We start from the raw sequence: 19,512 nt of genomic DNA, 5'->3' as shown, positions 1-19,512 counted from the left end.
TTTGAACGCCCTAAATATGTAAATAAATGGTGCACACCTTTGCACAAGATAAGAAAAACAATCAGGTTTTTAGTAAATATCTAAGAATGGATTGATTTCATTTTTCCTAAGTATTTTGAGTGTCAGAAAGTGCCCCATGACAGGGCCATGCATTAAGAATTAACGGCTACGAAAATAGAAGACTTGCAAGAGAAACGAGAACACCCTGTTTGCATGATGAATATTTGTTAAGAATTAATATACTACAAATTGACGCTCAAGAGGGAAGTAATGTACTCATTTTATGTGAAAATAAACGCTAAATTGGAAATTTTAACACAGCAAGGATCCTTTTCTAAATTATAAAACCGATGGTTTGTAAAAAAAATATGAAGTAAGTTTTAGTAGTCCAACTAATTAATATCCTGTCTACTTAAAACTGTTTTATTCATTTTGTGAAACCTTTACTTTGACTCCAGAAAGAAAATTCTGAAAATACCAAACACTTTTGAACAGTTTGTAGTGTAATTTTTTCTCATTTGAATGCATTTTTCTGCATTATGTAATGTACATGTTTTCTTAGATAATCTCAAATTAATACAAATATGGCCGTTTTTTGCTTCAATAATTCTAGTGGGAGGTATTTTAACTAAAACAAGAAAATATAAATCAAAGCTTTGTGTACAAAATTTAAATAAACGTATTTTTTGAGTGTAAATTAAATACAGCATTTCCAAGCCAGCTATTTGATTGAATTTAAAACTTCTTTGTGTAGTAAGATTTCCATTTCAGAAGAAATAAAGGTAAAATCGTTCAAGTTTATGCGAACTTAATTAATACAATTCAGAACGAATTGTAAAGCAATTACCATCTTGTTTTGACTATTTCAAAAAGAATTTTTAATATGATTTGTTTTCCTTCCTTTCTGGACCAATTTTTAAAGAAACCTTTAATTAAATCCATTCGTTATTTAGCATTCGTTATTTAGGGTGAAGAGCTGAAGAAAAACGTTGTTAAAATCACTTAATCATGCCAAAAGAAAAAAAAGGAAAAAAAAAAAAAGGTGAGAAGAAAACATAAATCTTAAATGTTTCTCAAACGTTTCAAAATAATCCAGATTTTCTTCTTTAACCTTACTTCTCTGCATTTTTCGAACTGTGCATTATAAATAGCTGCACATGCCAAATTCGCTTTATCTGACACCAAACTTTTATCTTTGCTGTCGGCACTGCAAGGAGGTCGCGGCTCAGCTTTTTCAACGCAAACTGAAATAAAGTTTTCGAATTAGTCAACTTAAAGGACTTAAGGAAATTAATGAAATGTCTTAATATAAACAAAACTAATTATGTATCCTGCAATACGTTTCGACGAATCATGATTATAGTTTTCAAGTTTTCTCTTTCAACTAAGCATTTTTCTTTTGCTGAAAATGGCATGCAATATAAAAAAGATTACACTAAGTTTAATAAACAGTAGAAAAAACGAAAAGTAGAATTTTGCAATATATATATATATATATATATATATATATATATATATATATATATATATATGAACAGAAATTGAAACAAACAAACATCAATATAAACAAGATGGAAAATGCTGCTTTCAAATACATCTTATAAATTTCACACACAAATAAGATGCAAATACATTCGGGGATGGATTTAACGTCAATTAAAGATTCATTTCTCAACGTAACTCCTTCATGTCTCGATAAAATGATGCGCTTATTTTTATCATAATGTTTCAGTTACATGATATATTCTTGAAGTTTCGTGGTAAAGGAATAAAACAAACCTCCATTCTGATCCTCTTTTTTCCAGCTGTTAGCAAAGGAAAATATATCATTGGTCCACGCTCCGTCTTTTTGTCGGAATTTAGGTGTAAAGTGATCAGAGAACTTTCCGCATAAACCACACGTCCGGTTTTTCAAAACTTTACTTGCAGTAACAACAACGCTGCCCTAAAAATATAAAAGACAATTATAATGAATAAAATTTCGCATCGATTTTTAAAGGAACTAACAAACAGAAAAAGTTTACACTGGCTGAAAATTTTTCACAAACATTAAATTTATTTAAAAACAAACAAAAATATAATTATAAAAATTAATTCAAATTTAAGAAATAATATTTTATTGTATCTGGAACTTCATAAAATAATCTTCCACCGAGAGGGTTGACTTCTCTTTATAGGCTAGACAGAAATAGCGCGTTTCTCGACGTTTTTTTGCTTGGGTGCAAGAACGACACGGCTTTGTCGGACGCTGTTTTTTTTTTTTTTTTTTTTTTCGGCAGGTGGTTTCATTTTTTATGCTTTTTGATGATAACTATGCACCAGAATCAGAGCTCTAATTACTTTTTGTGATTAAATCAAATCGTCATTTTAGGCCAGTTTTCTGAAAATATCCGTGGCAATCAACGTATTGAAGAGTTTTTACTGAAGCAGACTATATTTATAGTATTAAATAATCAATGAGTGAGTGAAAATAACAGTATGATTTTATGTAGTTCAAACCTCTTGTTCTGTTGAAAAACATTCCGCAGAACCAGAAATAACATCCCCACATATATTAATAATATAAAGCTGAAGAGTTTGTTTGAACGCGCTAATCTCAGGAGCTTCGAATTAAAAAATTCTTTTTGTGTTGAATAGTCCATTCATTGAGGAAGACCACATTCTATATAACATCGCGCTATGACTAATAGGAGTGGAGCAGCAATAAAATATGCTATGAAAATGGGAAAATTTTTATCATAGTATAAAATACTTGAAACGCCGAATCGACATATCCACGATGGCTCGACCTCAAAGTACATGCTTCGCCATCCAGTAGGTTCCAGTCAGCCATGAGGCAAACCTCGAGGTCCCTTGAAATCGAGCTAAATCCTATACCTGATTTTCAGAGAAATCCTAAACGATGCTAAAAAGGATTTGAAAAAAAAAAAAACCGCATAATTGTTTTTATTAATTAACTAACTTTTAATATAAAACTGAAGGGTTTGTTTGAATTGAAAAATTATTTTTTGTTGAATAGTTCATTTATTCAGGAAGGCTATAGGCTATATAACACCGAGCGTTGACTAATAGGAGTGGAGCAGCAATAAGAAATATAATAAAAACGGGAAAATGTATATCATTATATAAAATGCTTGCAACGCCGAACATACGTGTATTTCTGAGGTAGACCGTGCAACGCCGAGCAATTCAGCTAGTAGCTTATGAAACTTTTTCCTTTTTTATCACTATTGATAATAGAATCATTAACCTTTAACAATACTTCCCACCACAGGTGTAGCAAGTCATTCATCAGGGTTATCAGTCAAAAACTAGCCAACATTTGTACTTAAACAGAAGCAGTTATAATTAAAATTTATTTTACAGACAGTCATGCATACATAAAAATGATTAGAAAACGAAAAACATTAAAAACAAAAGAGAATAACGTTCAAAGTTTTTGGAGGAAATTAATTTTGAGCATCAAGGCGAGAGTTCGCATAGGGTGCAACTCGTTTACTGCTAACTTTATAAGAACAAAAAGTGTATTTTAAAAAGTTTAAAAAGTTTTCTGGTTATATGCATAATTTTAAACTCATTTTACCTGGCTATTTTTTCATAAAGGTATTGAAATCATTATTTGATAGGAAAATAGTAAAAGTATGCCCAGAAATTTTTGTTTTGGTGCGTAACATTAGTAACAACAATTATAAATCACATTGTTCGCAACAACACCCGGTCTCTGCTTAGCATCTGGGACAAGTTATAAAAGTTCTACCACTGTTACCGTTAAAAAAAAATCAAATTCATGTTTTGATAATTTCCTTTATTTTCACAGCTGATAAAGACATCACTAAATTTAATGGTATTTGTTGCTTACGTTACATATATTTTTGCTAACAGTTTAAACACAAGAACAGTCAATATAATTTACGCTACCTCTTCATTCAGCCATACTGTAAAGACTGCAGCTAATCTAGCGACTATATACCTTGCTATTTTCTCTACCGTGATATCCTCCAGTTGAGTTGGGATGATTAATATTTCACCATCAGATATCAGCCCTTGATTGTAAGAAAGCTCGTATCTGTAATTTGAGATATTTTAAATGAAGTAAAAATTAAATCGAAATTGATTACTCATATCGCGTAAAGAAAAGCAATTTAGCTTTCGACAAAATAGTTTACCTATACTGGTTTGACACACATAGAAAGGTGCGATATATTTCTAGCAGACATCCTGGAGCGCATAGAACATAAAATTTTGGGAGGGTAGAAATTCGCAATTTTCCAAATGGAACTTTAAAATTTCCCGAACAATAAAACACGGTTATGCACACATACGTACGTATGAAAAAGGACAATCGGCAATTAAAAATTGCAATTACGTCCCCGCTTTTGCCGAATTGTCAGGCAAAATTCACCGAGCAAGGAACTCTTTTGGGACGTCACAGTGGCACATATGTGCACATGACATTGTTTGATCTATCTGTGCATGTAAATTGAGTTGTAAGGAAACCCTGGGAGCAAGATGACGAAGTAGGGCAAGATAAAGAACATCGTATTCAAATTTTTAGAGAACATATATCAGTACATCAGTACAGATAACATATATCAGTTGACATTCTTTTAAGCTCGAGAAAAATAAAAAAAATCTTAAGTTCGCCATCTTGCTCTACATCAATGGTGCCCAACGTACAGCTCGCGGGCAAGATGGGGCTTGCAGAACACCGATCAACGTCTCCTGTTGCTAATGTTCAATGTCACGAATTGAAAAACTAAGTTCTGGAACGTTCTAAAACAAGATAGTCTTCATTCGGTGTCACGAATGATTGTTGGAAATTAGGAACCAAATAGTTTTGTTTCTAAAAAAGATGGGAACTTCGGATCAATAAAATAAACATATTGTAATGATAGCAATTGTAAATTTCTTTCTTTCTTCTAGTTTTCCTAAGTTATGCATAAAAAATATTTAAACATAGTACAATACTATAAGTGTTCTGGGCCAGGAGATTTATCTCAGTATGAGGTGCAGCCCACGGGTAAAAAAAAGGTTAAACACCACTGTCCTAATTGTTTAAGGCGGTTATTTTGATAAATAGGAGTTTAGTGTGGAAGACAAATTTTGGGCAATAATAGTTTTTCGTTTTAAGTATTGTCGACATTGAAAAAAAACATTGACCTATCTTTTGGCTCGAAAAATCTAGCGACAGCTAAAACTATCAACCAAGTACTAACCATAATTCACTTCCACTACATCTTGTACTTTCGCTAATAAAACATATGCATTATTTCAATAATACCTGTTTTCCTGAACTTGAATACCAACAGTTCTAAGGCAAGAAGATTCGCCACTGCAACTGCTTCTTATGCTTATTATCAAGTCATTATGCCCACAAACTGAACTCAAAATGTATTCGCAAGAGGAAGGATATGTAAAAACGCCACCATTAAACGTTCGGTAGTGATGAAAACCCCAAGTGGAACAAGCACCTTTAAAGTCGGAAATCCCTAGAAAAAAAATGAAGACATACAAAGGGTGTCTCAAAATGTAAGCAAAATTTGCTTACATTTTGGAATTTTTTTTTTTCAATTGTACCATTTCTTATTGAAAAACAAAACGAAAAAAAAAAAAAAAAACAAAAGAAAGAAAACAAGAAGGTAAGACAGTGTATGCATTAGAATATCGGGTCAAAGTCTTCCACAGCTTTGCTCACACATACGCAATATCTTGTTGAAATTTATAATAATTTTTCACAAAAGTGGCTGAATTTTGTAGATGCATCGGAATATCTTTCTTTAATAAGCAGGTGGATTGTAGACTTATTGGAATATACCTTTTCAACTATCCATTTAGAAAGGAATCTAATGGTGCTAAGCTATATGATTTGGGGAGCCAATTCTGAGCACGGAAACGAGAGAATAAATACACTATCCCAAAATGCCTCATGTATGTTTGGATTGTTCAACAGCGAAAAAGCATTGTTTTTTCGTACTGTGATAGATTTTCCCCAACCCTAGACACTCAGTTGTTAGAACATCATCGCCCTCCCTTTTTTTGTTGTTTACCTAAACTGATTAATACTTCACCTAATTTAAACCTTGCTTAAAATTTTAAGACACCATTTTTCATTTTTTTTTTTGCAGACTATTTATTTTTTGTTTGTGTTCCCATTTGAGTCTTGTTTCTTGAATTTCATTTGTGTTTGAGTTGCTTTGTTCTGACGTCAAGTTTTATACTAGTTTCAGGTTTGTAGATTGCAACATTTTTCTTTTCTTGTTCGAAAAAAGATAATAACCGTACTCACCGACAGGCGTACATTTAAAGTTTCAGTAATGCAAATGAATAATTCTTTAAGTTACAAAGGTAAGTTTTTTCCCAAGTGGACTACACGTTATCAGTCAGATTTGACAACGTGATAACTGCATAAATGATGTTGGAACTGAGATAAAAATTTCCATATGAGCTTTCTTTGTTTACAAATCTGACTCTGATTGCCAAGAAACTTAGCATTGGAGCTAACTGCATAGCAAAAACAAATTCGTTAGTACCAGAAAACTACTCGGAAACTGAGGTTCCACAAAGTCTTCTAGTAACAGATACAGGTTACCTAATGCTACAACGTTACTCAAGATGGGTTACTAGAAACGTTTATGGAGTTCAATTTACTGTAGATTTTCTAGAAGTACTTTAGTACTACATAATTCTTTTGCTGTGTAGAGTGCTGAACGGTTTGTTGTCTGCTCTAGAAAAGAAATTTCGTCGCCTGTCATTAAATCTCAATATTAAATTTAAAAAAATCATTTTTGACAAAAATAGAGAACCACTCTTGGATGCCTAGGTTAAAACATTTACTGAGATTGAAAAGCTTTTCACAAAAATTTTATATAAAATTCATTCACACCTTAAGCAGTTAGCGAGAAATGAGTGTCTGAACAATAAATATTGCATTGAGCATCAAGTATCACGTATTATATAATAATCAAGAATGCTGTACTTGAGAAATTAAAACACCAGTATGTTTATCAGCATGGGAAAGTTCAATGTTCTTACCGTAATTAATTTTTTTCAAATTATTCGAGTGATATCATGTGAAGAAAAGATCCTTCACATATTTTACAGTTTAACAGAAAAGCAGAACATTAATGTAGGATTATTTGACTCGCGCCATAATAATTCACGGTCTCCAGGATTTTTTTGACATCGTAAAAAAAGAAGAAAAAAAAAAGGGGGGGGGGGATATCTAGTGAAGGTTCATCCGTCTTAGTAAGTTATGTAATTACTGTGACGGTACAGCCACCACAGTTAATTATGTATATAGTTACTTTTTTTTATTCATTTTTCCTTTTCTTATTTTATAACCGTCATAACAAAATTCTTGAACCTGTGAAGTAATACGGCACAAACCGCATATTAAGATGACAATTCGCTGTTCATGAATTTTTAAATGATTTTCAGGACCCCAAATCATTTTATGAAGGCAATAAACTATGAAATATATTTCATATATGATGAAAATCTCAATAGATAATTAAAGTCATTTGTTAAAATGTATCATACAAATTTATAGCGAATAGATTTATTTCTAACTTACTTTCAATGTTTGAAAAAATGTTCTCATTACTCGCTGCATTTTCGGAAAGTTCCTAAAAAGAACAAATTTTAATTAGTGTTTTAATTATTAGTGATGTGTGGTGTGATGCGTTTTCATATTTTTTCTCAATCATAAACTGCCGAAAAGGCTTTAAATGGACATATAAATGAAAAATTTAGCTGTTTGAGCGTCTAAAAGTGTACGAGTGTTTCACGCATAAAAATTAAAATGAAGATTTGTCTGTAAGTAATATTTTAGTTACACTATAAAAATGTATGAAATTCTCTTATTTATGCGTAATTATGAATGATAAGTCCAGATAGAGGAAAGTAGTTTTATGCGAAATAATAAAAGTCTATATTCAGTAATAGTTGGGATATAACTACTATTCGAGTTGATCGATGAATAAAACAACCAGTAAAAATTATTTGTAAGCAGAGAGAAGTATGTAAATGTTCAAAGCGGTTTTTTCTGAAATGCAAGTGGAATTCTTCAACATCAATAATTATGCCACATAAGAAAAACTTCAGTGCAATCTAAATTTGAATAATAAATGAGCATATCCCAATTAATATTCTGCCATCTTAAAAACGCAGAATGGTTTAAAAATGAGAATATTTGTTTGCCAGCCGGTTATTTTGGAAGCATCTAATTATTCGAAAACTAAAGTTAGTTGAAAGTAAATGTGAAAATAGTAAAAGGTATTCCGTTAAATTAAAAAAAATTTTTTTTTGCAAAAATTGCTTTTAATTTTCCCATGGAATTTACATCAGTAGTTTTGAGCACATTTTTTATGCATTTCTAGCATTTTTTTTCTCTCCATAAAACAAGCTAATTTTTATCAATAAATGCTGTCTATACTATTAAAATCTGTGCTCGTTTACGTGTGTGTGTTACCCTAACTCCTTCGAACTGTCAATGTCTACCAGGTCAATACTGGTACCGTGCGATACAGGATCTCCAGGAAAAGCCATTCCACTTAGTCTCATCCCCTAAAGGTCAAGGGACCGGAGATACGAATTAACTAAAACAGTCTATAGAACATCCAGGATGACTTCAGGACAAACAAGAATTAAAGTCATCAACTGTTATCTGCCACAAGCGGCATAGCTCACCCAACGTAAGTAGTGAACGGAGGGTCGCCGAACGAAGTGAGCAGGAAGCAGAGTCTTCTAATTTATAACATATCCTTTGATACGTATTTTACGTTTAAACACTCCAGCTGTTTGAATGAGAATAACTAACTAAGAGTGAACTTACCTCATTAATTTCATTTTCTTGATCTTTTCTAATAAGTAATTTGACGTCCATTGATTCTAAACCTTCTCGATGCCTTAAATCATCGTCATCAATATCTAACGTGTTTTCAGCATTTTCAAGTTTTTGAAAAGTGATATCAGTAACTGTCGCTTGCTCTGAATCTACACTAGCTGCATCGATACTTTGCTGTTCGCCAACTACATTTTCCACAGTTTTTCTTTCAGAATCTTGGTTTGAAGAGCGCTGGTCATCACCAGATTTTATGGCTGTACTTATGTGACTTGAAATATTTTGTTTTTCAAGTTGCTCAGTCATTTGCTCATTCTGTACGTTTTTTTCACTTTCACGTACATTATTCTGTTCTTTTTTTTGGCTACCAAACACATGTTCTCTCGTTTGCTGCCCACCAAAATCATGTTCTATTGTTTGACTGCCAAAACTGTGCTCCATCGTTTGTTGTCCTCCAAAACCATGCTCTACTGTTTGACTACCAAAACTGTGCTCCATAGTTTTCTGCCCTCCAAAACCATTTTCTAATGTATGACCATTACCAAAGTCATTATCCATTGTGTGCTGACTGTCAAAATCATGATCCATGGTTTGCTGCCCAGCAAAGCCATTCTCTACAGTTTGCTTACTGCGAAAACTGTGCTCCATAGTTTGTTGGCCTCCAAATTCCTGACTAGCTGAGTTGTGATATGAAATATTGTTTTCACTTGTACTCTGCCGGTTTGAACCTTTTCCGAAATTTTGTTGATTATTAATCCAACTCTCCTGATTTCCAGAGTTTTGGCCAATACTGTGCTCACTACCAAATTCATTTTCAATCGTCTGCTGTCCACCAAAACCAGTTTCATGTCCTCTTTGACTGTAATCGTAATCCAACTGACCTTCATTAAATGCACCCGATACTCTCTGCTGACCACCAAATTCATATCCAAACTGCTGTTGATTTCCACTACAAATAAAAAAAAAGAAATATATGTATGTAAATACATTAAACTCAAATTAAATTGAAAAGTAAATTAATAAAGAATAGAATAATATTCATTAACATTCATGAGAAAAATAACTTGTTAACGAGTAAATATGTAAATGCTCGTGTTGGTGTCGTTCTAAGAGTTGAGCTTGAAAAAGTGATGGTGCAAAGGGTAAAGAAATCAGTTACAGTGTAAGACGCAAGACGCACTTACTAGCGCCGCTCCGTAAAATGAAACTGAGAAAATGAAAATGAAAAAAGTTTTAAAGTGCGTTAAAAAGTGACACTAATGCCTTTCAGTTTGCTATAAAGCTGTAATTACCCCTAAAAAGTCGTCTGAAACGGCTATAGAGTATGCGTAACTCTTCTTTATTCACAAATGATCTTGAAAAAATTGACACAATCGTACTCTGCTGCTCAAATCGTGAAATATAGTTAACGAGGCGTTTTATCCGGCAGCGCCCCCCCCCCTCCCGTGACACCCTGACTTACTCTATATTGACCTCAGCCCTTTATAAACCATGAGCTTTGCGGTAGTGTAGATTTTTTTTATACATAAAGCCTCTATATGGTGACGTAAAAAACACGTGTGTCATGTTTTGTGCAAATTGATTGATTAATTTTTGAATAAATGGATGCAACCCATTCATCTACGTGATCTACAAGAGATGCAACACTTAACCAGTCTCCAAAATTTGATTTAATTCCTTCCTAAACTCAGAAGTATTAGGATAATGAATTACATTACCCACATCTAATCTCCAAATAAAAAGTAATCTTGAATAAAAGCAGAAGCATGACAATACATAAATGCAGATAAATTTTCACATTTGATGTTTTCAAAAAGAGAAATTTACATTAGGGGAATAATGAAAGAGTTAAGATAACTTTCCTTTTTCTAAATGAACAATACGGAAATTTGTATTACAGTACATAAAGAATGAACAATATATTTCATAATAAATCTTGCATTGAAACATTATCTTTTTTTTATTGCAGTAAATTTGAACAAATATATTATATATATGAACAAATGAAATAATGAATCAATAAACAAATAAATAAATAATTGAGAAAACATAAATGAGTGAATCAAATACAAAATGAATAAGAAAATAAATGAATGACTGAACACATCATTGATTTAATAAAGGAATGAATAAGTAAAAGAGATGGGCTATTTCATTTTGCCCCGAGTGTTCTTGACGAACTGTATTAAACACTTAAAATCAAAGCCTGATCCGTATTAACCGAATAAGTACTGCACTTAGCAACAAAAGTTTTCAGTTGATACGGAAAATTACAATCATTTTATAACTCTAAAATAACAAAAAAATATTTTATAAACTAAAAATATTGCAATATGTGTATCAAATTTTAAAAATGACTTATGTTATTATTTTTCTTGATCTTTAGAGCTTTTTGTTATTGACTAGAATCGACTAGATGTTTAAGAAATGATTTAAAATATTGCTTGATAGATGGCACTACAAACTGAAAATCTTTCATTTAACCCCACATTCCTCCACTATTAAAATCATTTGAAAAAAGAAGAAACTATTTACTACAACCTTTTAGTTACATGATAATTCTTCAATGAATGGGCGAACTCCGTAAAACACGTTTCTCTGCCATCGTAGTGTCGATACAGAGAAAGCGAAGCGACATTTTTTTTTCCTGCTGTAGCATTCATTCTCATACTGTTCAACGTAAAACAATAGTACGAAAAAAAATAAAAATGTTGTTTAGCCTTTTAATGCTGAATGTAACAAGTGAAAAGGAAAAAAAGTCCCCCCCCCCCAGATCACCTGCTGAAGTAAACTTTGCAAAATGCCGAAACATAAGATAATTATTAAATATCTCTTGTTTTTACTAGGTCTCTATTTATAATTATATCTCTATTTCTTACTACATCTCTATTTCTTTCTATATCTCTATTTCTCTACGAATATAATTCTATTATGGTTTCTATAGGAATATACCAAACAGACTCTGCGAAGATTCTCAACAATTTTAAATAAGAAATATAATTACTCGCATAGCCTCAACCATTTCACTAAATGAAAAAAAAAAGGAAAAAAAGTAAAGAGTGAGAGAGAGACAGAGAAGAAAGAAAAAACATTCGTGACGAAAATCGTAACATCAGATCCTTTGAGCTGGAGTTGCTTCACTGTGCTTCGAACGAAACTTGCAGAATTTAGTCAGAATAATTGCAGTATGTCTCCCAATAAGCCAATTACTGCCAATCAGGCCCGTGTTCTGTCAAACGTAACTAAAGTTATTTAGCTTTCCATTTCAAATTTCAAAAGTTCCAGCCACGCATTATCAATGTTAATCATTTATTAAGAGTGCCTTTCATTAATATTCAAGCCTCGTTTTCGAATGACGTCGAAACAAACCTAGTAACTTGTAAATTACAGTGCTGGCCAAATTATTAGACAAAAGAGTTTTTTGCTTTTTGTATCCTATTTGTTCTAAAATACTATTTATTTTACTGTTAAAGTACAGTAGATACTGTACACTGATTATTACGTTATTTTAGCATAATTTTATGTTTGCAGGTGGCAGCACTGTCTGCTTTGTTTATCTACCTACCAGGAACATAACCTCAATCAGCTTAAACAGTTCACTAGGTCTTTTTATTAGTGTGTTCTGTTATGTTTAAAGTTAGTTTTAGGTAATTAGTGAGTATGTGTATGTGAGTATATATAATCTCATCAAAAAAAAAACCTGTTGTAAAAATTTCCCCGCCAAGAAAACCTTTAACTTTTCCGCACAAAAAAGAAAACCTGCATCCTAAACCCAAAAACCCTTAGCCATAAAAAGTTATGATATCTAGTTTGAACGCCAAGTATCTGCCAAACTATCATTCTCCCTCTTCTCCGTTTTCATTACAGCTACTTCCATTAGAACCTCCTCCCACCTTCAACTCCTCAGAAATATGGATAGATCTTTTAAATTGTTTATCTTCTTTGGCGGGAAGCTTTTTGCTCACCAAGCAACCCCTTCACTTTGAAAGCTTCCCGCCAAACAAGATAAACAATTTAAAAGATCTATCCATATTTCTGAGGAGTTGAAGGTGGGAGGAGGTTCTAATGGAAGTAGCTGTGATGAAAAAGGAGAAGAGGGAGGATGATAGTTTGGCAGATACTTAGCGGGCAAACTAGATATCATAACTTTTTATGGCTGAGGGTTTTTGGGTTTAGGATGCAGGTTTTCTTTTTTGTGCGGAAAAGTTAAAGGTTTTCTTGGTGGGGAAATTTTTACAACAGGGTTGTTTTTGATGAGATATCACATCTTTTTGCATTGATATTATTACTTTGTCTGAATTTTTAGAATTGAAAACTTCAAGTCAGAAAATTTTCAACTGAAACAACGCTGTTTTGTGTTTTTAAGGAACAATAATGGCTAGCCTAATTTTACGTCAAGTTATTTTTTGACTATTAAGATTCTATGTTCATTTTGCGAGAATTGGGAGGTTTAAATTTTACTGCAATCCTTGTGTCCTCTCTGTTGCAAAGAAAACTTCTTGGATAATAAAATACTGTATTTTAAATTATATTGTTTTCGAGTATTTTACAACTTCGCAATAAATTCTATTACAGTTTCTTTATTTGACAGATTATTCAACATTTTCATGAAGGTTTCTTTAAATGTTTTACAGCTTGAGGGCTATTTTAATCTAGCTTTTCACTTTTTGTTTAATTACATTTTTTCTTAAATCGTGGATTATTTTACGTTTTATGGGATCATTTTAATTGTTTGGTGATTTATCTTTTTTCTTGATAGAAGTCTTTATCTTGTTTAATACCTAGTTTTGTTTAAAAGTTCATTTAAAAGACGAAATAACGCATGCATGCACCAAGCAAAAAAAAAAAAACTAAGCCATTAAATATTTTAAATTTGAATGTGTCAGAAGATCTATACAACTTCACTCGATGTCAAATCGCGGATATCCCAAATTTACCATAACGAATGCGCATGTTGCGCGCGGGCTAAGCTCATTAAAAGTCTTGCTTAAATTAATTGCAAAATTTTTTTCAGCTAACAAATTACTGCAAAGCACGGATATCCACACACGTATTTCATATATTTTCAATTCATTATGTGTTGTTTGTGAAAAATCCATTAATTTAGAAAATAAGCAAACCAATAAAAAAGTGATGTTTTTCGCTTTCAATTAAAAAGTTATATGTGCCGTATTCATATGCGTACAGTTTCATATAATTTGTCACGAAAAATGTTGTAATGGTTTAACCCCAGTTTCACGCCGACATTTAAAATTTCTTCCCTTCATAAATATATGAAAACTGAAAAACAGGTGGAAGGAAATTTCGTATCGGCAAAACTTTGGGGTGGGGGAGGACAGCATTCTAATCTCATTCATTAATTTGTTTCGCTGCTTAAGTATAAACAAACAACATAGAATCTGAAAACAGAAAGCCCAATGAGCCAAGTCTGCGCGCAAGCGCAGTCGCTGTGGCAAATTTGTGATATCCGAGATTTAACGTCTAGTTGCAACTGTTGGATATGTTTAGTCTTGATTGAATTTCATTTCCTAAGACAACTTTGGAATAACTGTTAGATCTGTTCTAACCTTGCAATTGCAGTCCGAGATAAATAAAGCCTATGAGCTGAGAGTAAGTACATAAGAATTTAGGGAACATTAGTGATTTTCAAACTTCAATTACTCCGGCCCATGATGTCCCTGGGGGTTGAATTTTTGTATATGTACTCAATGGCCCCCCAAGAATATGTATACAAAAAATCATTACCGTAGCCCCCCGGGGGGCTGTGATAGAACCCCGGGAAGGTACAATTTGGGGGGTAAAAACGAGGGGGGAAGGGGAAGGGGGTCAAATGGGATAAAAGGCACATCAGTAGGGCACAAGGTATGTGTGTGCGAAATTTTAGCTTGATTCCTTTTTTCGTCTGGGCTGTAGCCCTGTCAAAGTAATCGAAAACTTTTTTGAACAGCGATTTTATAACTTTAATACCTCTTCCCCTTGATGGTCCAGGGGATTGAATTGTGGTTTACGGCATCAGGGGCCACTAGAGATTGAGTGTACCAAAAATAAACTCCGGGGGGTCTTCATGGGGCTGAGATACAGAGGGGTGAAAAACCCAAAAAACCCCAACTTGTTCTGTCGTGTAATCTTGTTCTTGGTCGCTTTCCTTTTCTTTCGTCTTTGGTGGTGGATTTGCTTCTGTTGGCTGCTGACATTTGATTTCCTTGGCGGGGCGGGACGCTCCCGCGTCCCGTGATAGTAAGTATAAACATTTTTACCTCTTTTTTTAAAAGGTTGAGAAATAGTGTAAACCTTGTGAAAAGTATGCCAAAAACAGTTAAAATGCTCAGCAAGAACAAGGGAATGCATACAAAATATTAGATAATTATTTCACTGTTGGTTAACGTGTCTATAGTTATATAATCAATAAAGAATTTGCTTTTAAAACAGTCTTAGTCTAATAATTTGGCCAGCTGTGTATGTTAATACTTATGAGCTTTATACATTTTATCACTCTGCTATGGAACTTACGGATTCAGCTTTAACACTGTCGTATAAATGTTTATATATGTCCATAAAATAATACATACATGTTCAAGGAACTTTATAGTCTTATATTGATTTAAAAAAAGTCTTGAGATGTTTACCAAATTCCTATTTCATTTCGACTTTTATCTCATTAAACCTTTTGCCCCTCTTAGGTATAGTCTTTGCCAAATTGTAGGTGACACTAACATCGAAAACTGAAATTGGTGTCACAGAAAGAAAACTCTCACTGTGTTTTGCAGCTTCATGAGAATGAATTACCAATTAGCATTTACACATTTAGAAACTGCTGACAACGGGACCCTCTGCAAGTGAACTTAACAAGAGTTTATGGAACACAAACGCACAGACACACAGTGTCCGAAGAAAGATTTATCTATTCTTTTGCAGAAAAACCCATTTTATTTCATTTGGTAACATTTATTTATTTTTTTTTTTATCAATGTCTAGCATATAAAAGATTTTTCTCGGACACCTTGTGTTTATACAGGCAGATTCAAAAAGAATAGTAGGCTAGCGATTTGGTAATATTAGAACTACTGCTCTTCAACCAAGCTTGGGTGGAAGAGCGAGCTGTAAAGTTTCAATTGACAACCTCTAGATCTCACAGCCTGTTGTCGTATGCGTTCACTTGTTACCTACACTCCTGTTTAAGAAAATTGCAACACCACGAAGGACTTACGCGAGTGAGCTGAAAATTGCAGGAAATGTAAGGTAGGGCATGATATGCAAATGATTAAAATTGCAGACCGGTAGCGCATGTGTATGCTGAGCAGCGCCCTCTGAACGGCGGATCGAACCAAATATAAATAGACGGCTGTAGCGAGGCGTGTGTGATTATCGGTGGTTATATGCTAGAGTAAACGTTAACTGAATCTTTACAATGCGTCTTCGAAGAAAGAACGCGAAATTTGAGCAAATTCCGGAGTTTAATTGGGACAGAATTGTCGGCCTTCGTGAAGCTGTTGTCTTATCGTGCAGTAGCCACTAGTTTGCAGCTTAACAGCAGCACAATCATGCGTGTTTGGAAGCAATGGACGGATGAGGGTTCGACAGCTCAAAAATCCGGGAGTGGACTCCGAAATGTGACGTCAGCTCACGATGACAGACACCTGGTGCGTATGGCGCTGACGAACCGCACAACTTCTTCTAGACAATTGGCGACACAGCGGTCAACAGCTACAGGTGTTTTATTGTATGTTTCATCAATTCGGAGACGTCTGCTGCAGCGTGGGGTGCGCGCAAGGATTCCTTTATACAGGATTCCTCTCACGCAAAACCATCGCCACCTGCGGCTACAATGGGCCAATGTGCATATGAGCTGGCGTGCTGATTGGCAGCAGGTCGTCTTTTCTGACGAATCCCGTTTCAATTTGTGGCACCATGATGGCCGAATTCGTGTCAGGCGCTATGCCGGTGAATGGCACATTCCGGAGTGCATTATCGAACGCCACAGTGGACGAACACCCGAAGTTATGGTCTGAGGTGCCATAGCAAATCATGGACGATCACAATTGCTACGAATTGTGGGCAATTTGCACAGTACCCGATACATAGACGAAGTTTTACAGCCCCAAGCTATTCCTTTCCTGCAAGGATTGCCAGGGGCTGTATTCCAGCAGGATAATGCCCGTCCGCATGTCGCCAGGACTGTCAAATCCTACCTTGATTCGCAGCAGGTACAGCTTCTTTCTTGGCCTGCATATTCCCCGGATATGTCACCGATAGAACATGTGAGGGATTTCGTTGGGCGGCGTCTCGCTCGTGATCCTCGTCCTGTTGCTTCAAACTTTGTTTCACTCCACGCCGAGTCGTGTAGCAGCTCTTATTGCGGCGCGTGGTGGCCATACAAAATACTAATTTCTGTCTCTTTTTATTGTTTGTTTAATTTGAAAATGTAATCATTTATTTGTACCATTACCACTCAACAGTGTATTAAATTTCATTCAACTATGATGCTTCATCTATGATGGTGTTGTAATTTTCACAAACAGGAGTGTAATTATTCAATAAGACTAAATGGTAATCAAAGGAAAGGTGATTTCACACTTAATGATTGCCCTCCCCCCACCTGGTCACTAGATTTAAGAGCGAGTGATTTTTTCTGTGGAGGAAGGTAAGGTGTATTCAGTGTTTATATACGCCTCTTACCAAAAATTATTGTTGACCTGAGAAACTGGGTAAAGTTAATAATTACTTCTGTGACTGTGTGCATGTTAAAAGGATATATATATATATATATATATATAATGTTAAATTTCAAAAATAAAATGTTTCGCTATCACGCAGTTTTAAAGGCGACTTTATTTATCCATGCAATCATTAACATTACAAATAATCATTTGCTCCTAGTTTTAAATAGTCGGACTTATTTGAAGTAAGCCCAAAGCAACGCAGAAGTTCGTAAACCACTAAATAAGGTATTAAAACTGACTTTAATTAGGAAATCCAGACAATTGAGGAGGCATTAAACAAAAATTAAATCCTAACAGGATTATTTTAGAAAGTGTAATGTAACATAGAGTTAGTTGCATCATTAAAAGGTTTCTCTTTCTTTTAAAGAAATGTTTAGAACAAAATCACGGATATTTATTCTTGCTTTAGGGGAACACAAAATCTTTCGCCTTTTTTTAATTGGATATGATTCCGAAATCGGCACGATTACGAATAACCCAAAATAGTGCAAACGAGCTCAACACTACCAGAAAACAATTTATCCGTGATGAGATTTTTTTAGGGAGGAAACTTTCAGTATTCTCTTTCGAGATAACAAGTAGACAACTATATTTACTGTTTTTCTTTAACGTGATTTTTTTCCTAAAGCTTAAAAATCATCCTATCATGGCAATTAATGTATGGTAAAAGTTTTATTTTTAAAAGTCAAAAATTAATTTAATAACTATATAAATACTGGAAAATCGCCCGTGGTATGACGGGTGAAAATTGCTTCTACATTTGAACGAAGCAATTGCCTATTTGATTACCCAACATCATAAGTTTTCCGCAACAGAGCTCGGCGCCTTTACGACTCTGGCGCCGTCGTGCCACGCACGACCTTGCACATAGGGAAGGTGCGGCTCTGCTCTGTATACACTTTTAACTTTCCTTCTTACAGAAATAGGAACAAGAATTTCCGTTGATAGCTCAACGAGTCTCTTATCAATTCTCTAACAGAAGTTAAATCCCTTCCTCAGTTGGATTAAGCGAAGAATTACTTCAAATATATTTTTTATACGAGTAAAAATTTTTTTAAAATTAAAATCTATTTCTCATATGGTAAAAGTAAAGCTATTGGTATATATAAAGGGGATACGAAATTAATTATTCCTAACTGAAACAATATTTATGTGTCAATGAACTTCGAACTACCTCACTAAGTCAATTTTAGTTGATTTTCTGACTGCTACATGCTCACCGCTCTTAAATGGGAGAGAATGTTGTTCCAGAACGTTCTAAATAAACGAATCAGAAGTTCTGAATAGAAGCATTCTTGTTCACAACTTCTGAAAAAAAACTTCAAAAAACGAGAAGCTTTAAAAGTATCTTTATTTCACATCAATTTGAAGTTTCTTTAAATAAGCTTCAGGCGTGTAGGTGATAATCATCTGCTTGCGAAATATAGCATCGGTTCTATATAATCAGTGCTTTTAACACTAATCAAAAATCAAATGTTTTTCCCAAATTTCAAGAGAATGATTTTTCTTGCAGGAAGAGTTCAAATTATTGATATATAAAGCTTACAAAGGTCAAATAAGATTCATATTTTACTCCGGCCAGTCAAAGTAACAGCAATTTGCTTTAGGTGTTCCTAAAGCAGTTTTCTTTTGGGTTGAAAAATAAAGATTCTTCCTTAAATTTCCAATGCAAAATTATTTAAGCTTTGTTTTACGTAAAAAGTTTTATAAAGTGGATATGCAGCCAAACATTTGATATGTGTCAAAAAAGAAAAAAAAAACATTATTATTTTAAAGAGGACTTTGGTCGAAAGTACACGAGTCAAACATTTTATGTTTGACTCGTGAATAACTGAAAATTACGAGTTTTCTGAATAACTGAAAATTTTATAACTGAATAAAAATTTTCAGTTATTCAGAAAATTTTTATTCGCATAGCTGGAACTAACTCTGAGCACTAACTTTAAAACG

General features: G+C 33.7%; 1 protein-coding gene across 1 annotated transcript in view; it reads right to left on the bottom strand.

The window, feature by feature from the left end:
- Positions 1-19,512, bottom strand: part of LOC129223130 (uncharacterized) — a 408,522-nt gene that overhangs the window by 246,972 nt on the left and 142,038 nt on the right. The window contains exons 13-18 of the mRNA XM_054857696.1: positions 8,834-9,791; positions 7,574-7,625; positions 5,282-5,489; positions 3,919-4,066; positions 1,780-1,945; positions 1,117-1,244 (exon numbers count right to left, since the gene is read on the bottom strand). Of these exons, the coding sequence (XP_054713671.1) occupies positions 1,117-1,244; positions 1,780-1,945; positions 3,919-4,066; positions 5,282-5,489; positions 7,574-7,625; positions 8,834-9,791 (1,660 nt within the window). The remainder of the gene's footprint in view (positions 1-1,116; positions 1,245-1,779; positions 1,946-3,918; positions 4,067-5,281; positions 5,490-7,573; positions 7,626-8,833; positions 9,792-19,512) is intronic.

This window comes from Uloborus diversus, chromosome 5, assembly GCF_026930045.1.
Source record: "Uloborus diversus isolate 005 chromosome 5, Udiv.v.3.1, whole genome shotgun sequence".
Classification (NCBI taxonomy): Eukaryota; Metazoa; Arthropoda; class Arachnida; order Araneae; family Uloboridae; genus Uloborus; species Uloborus diversus.
This window is presented reverse-complemented; position numbering and strand designations above follow the sequence as displayed.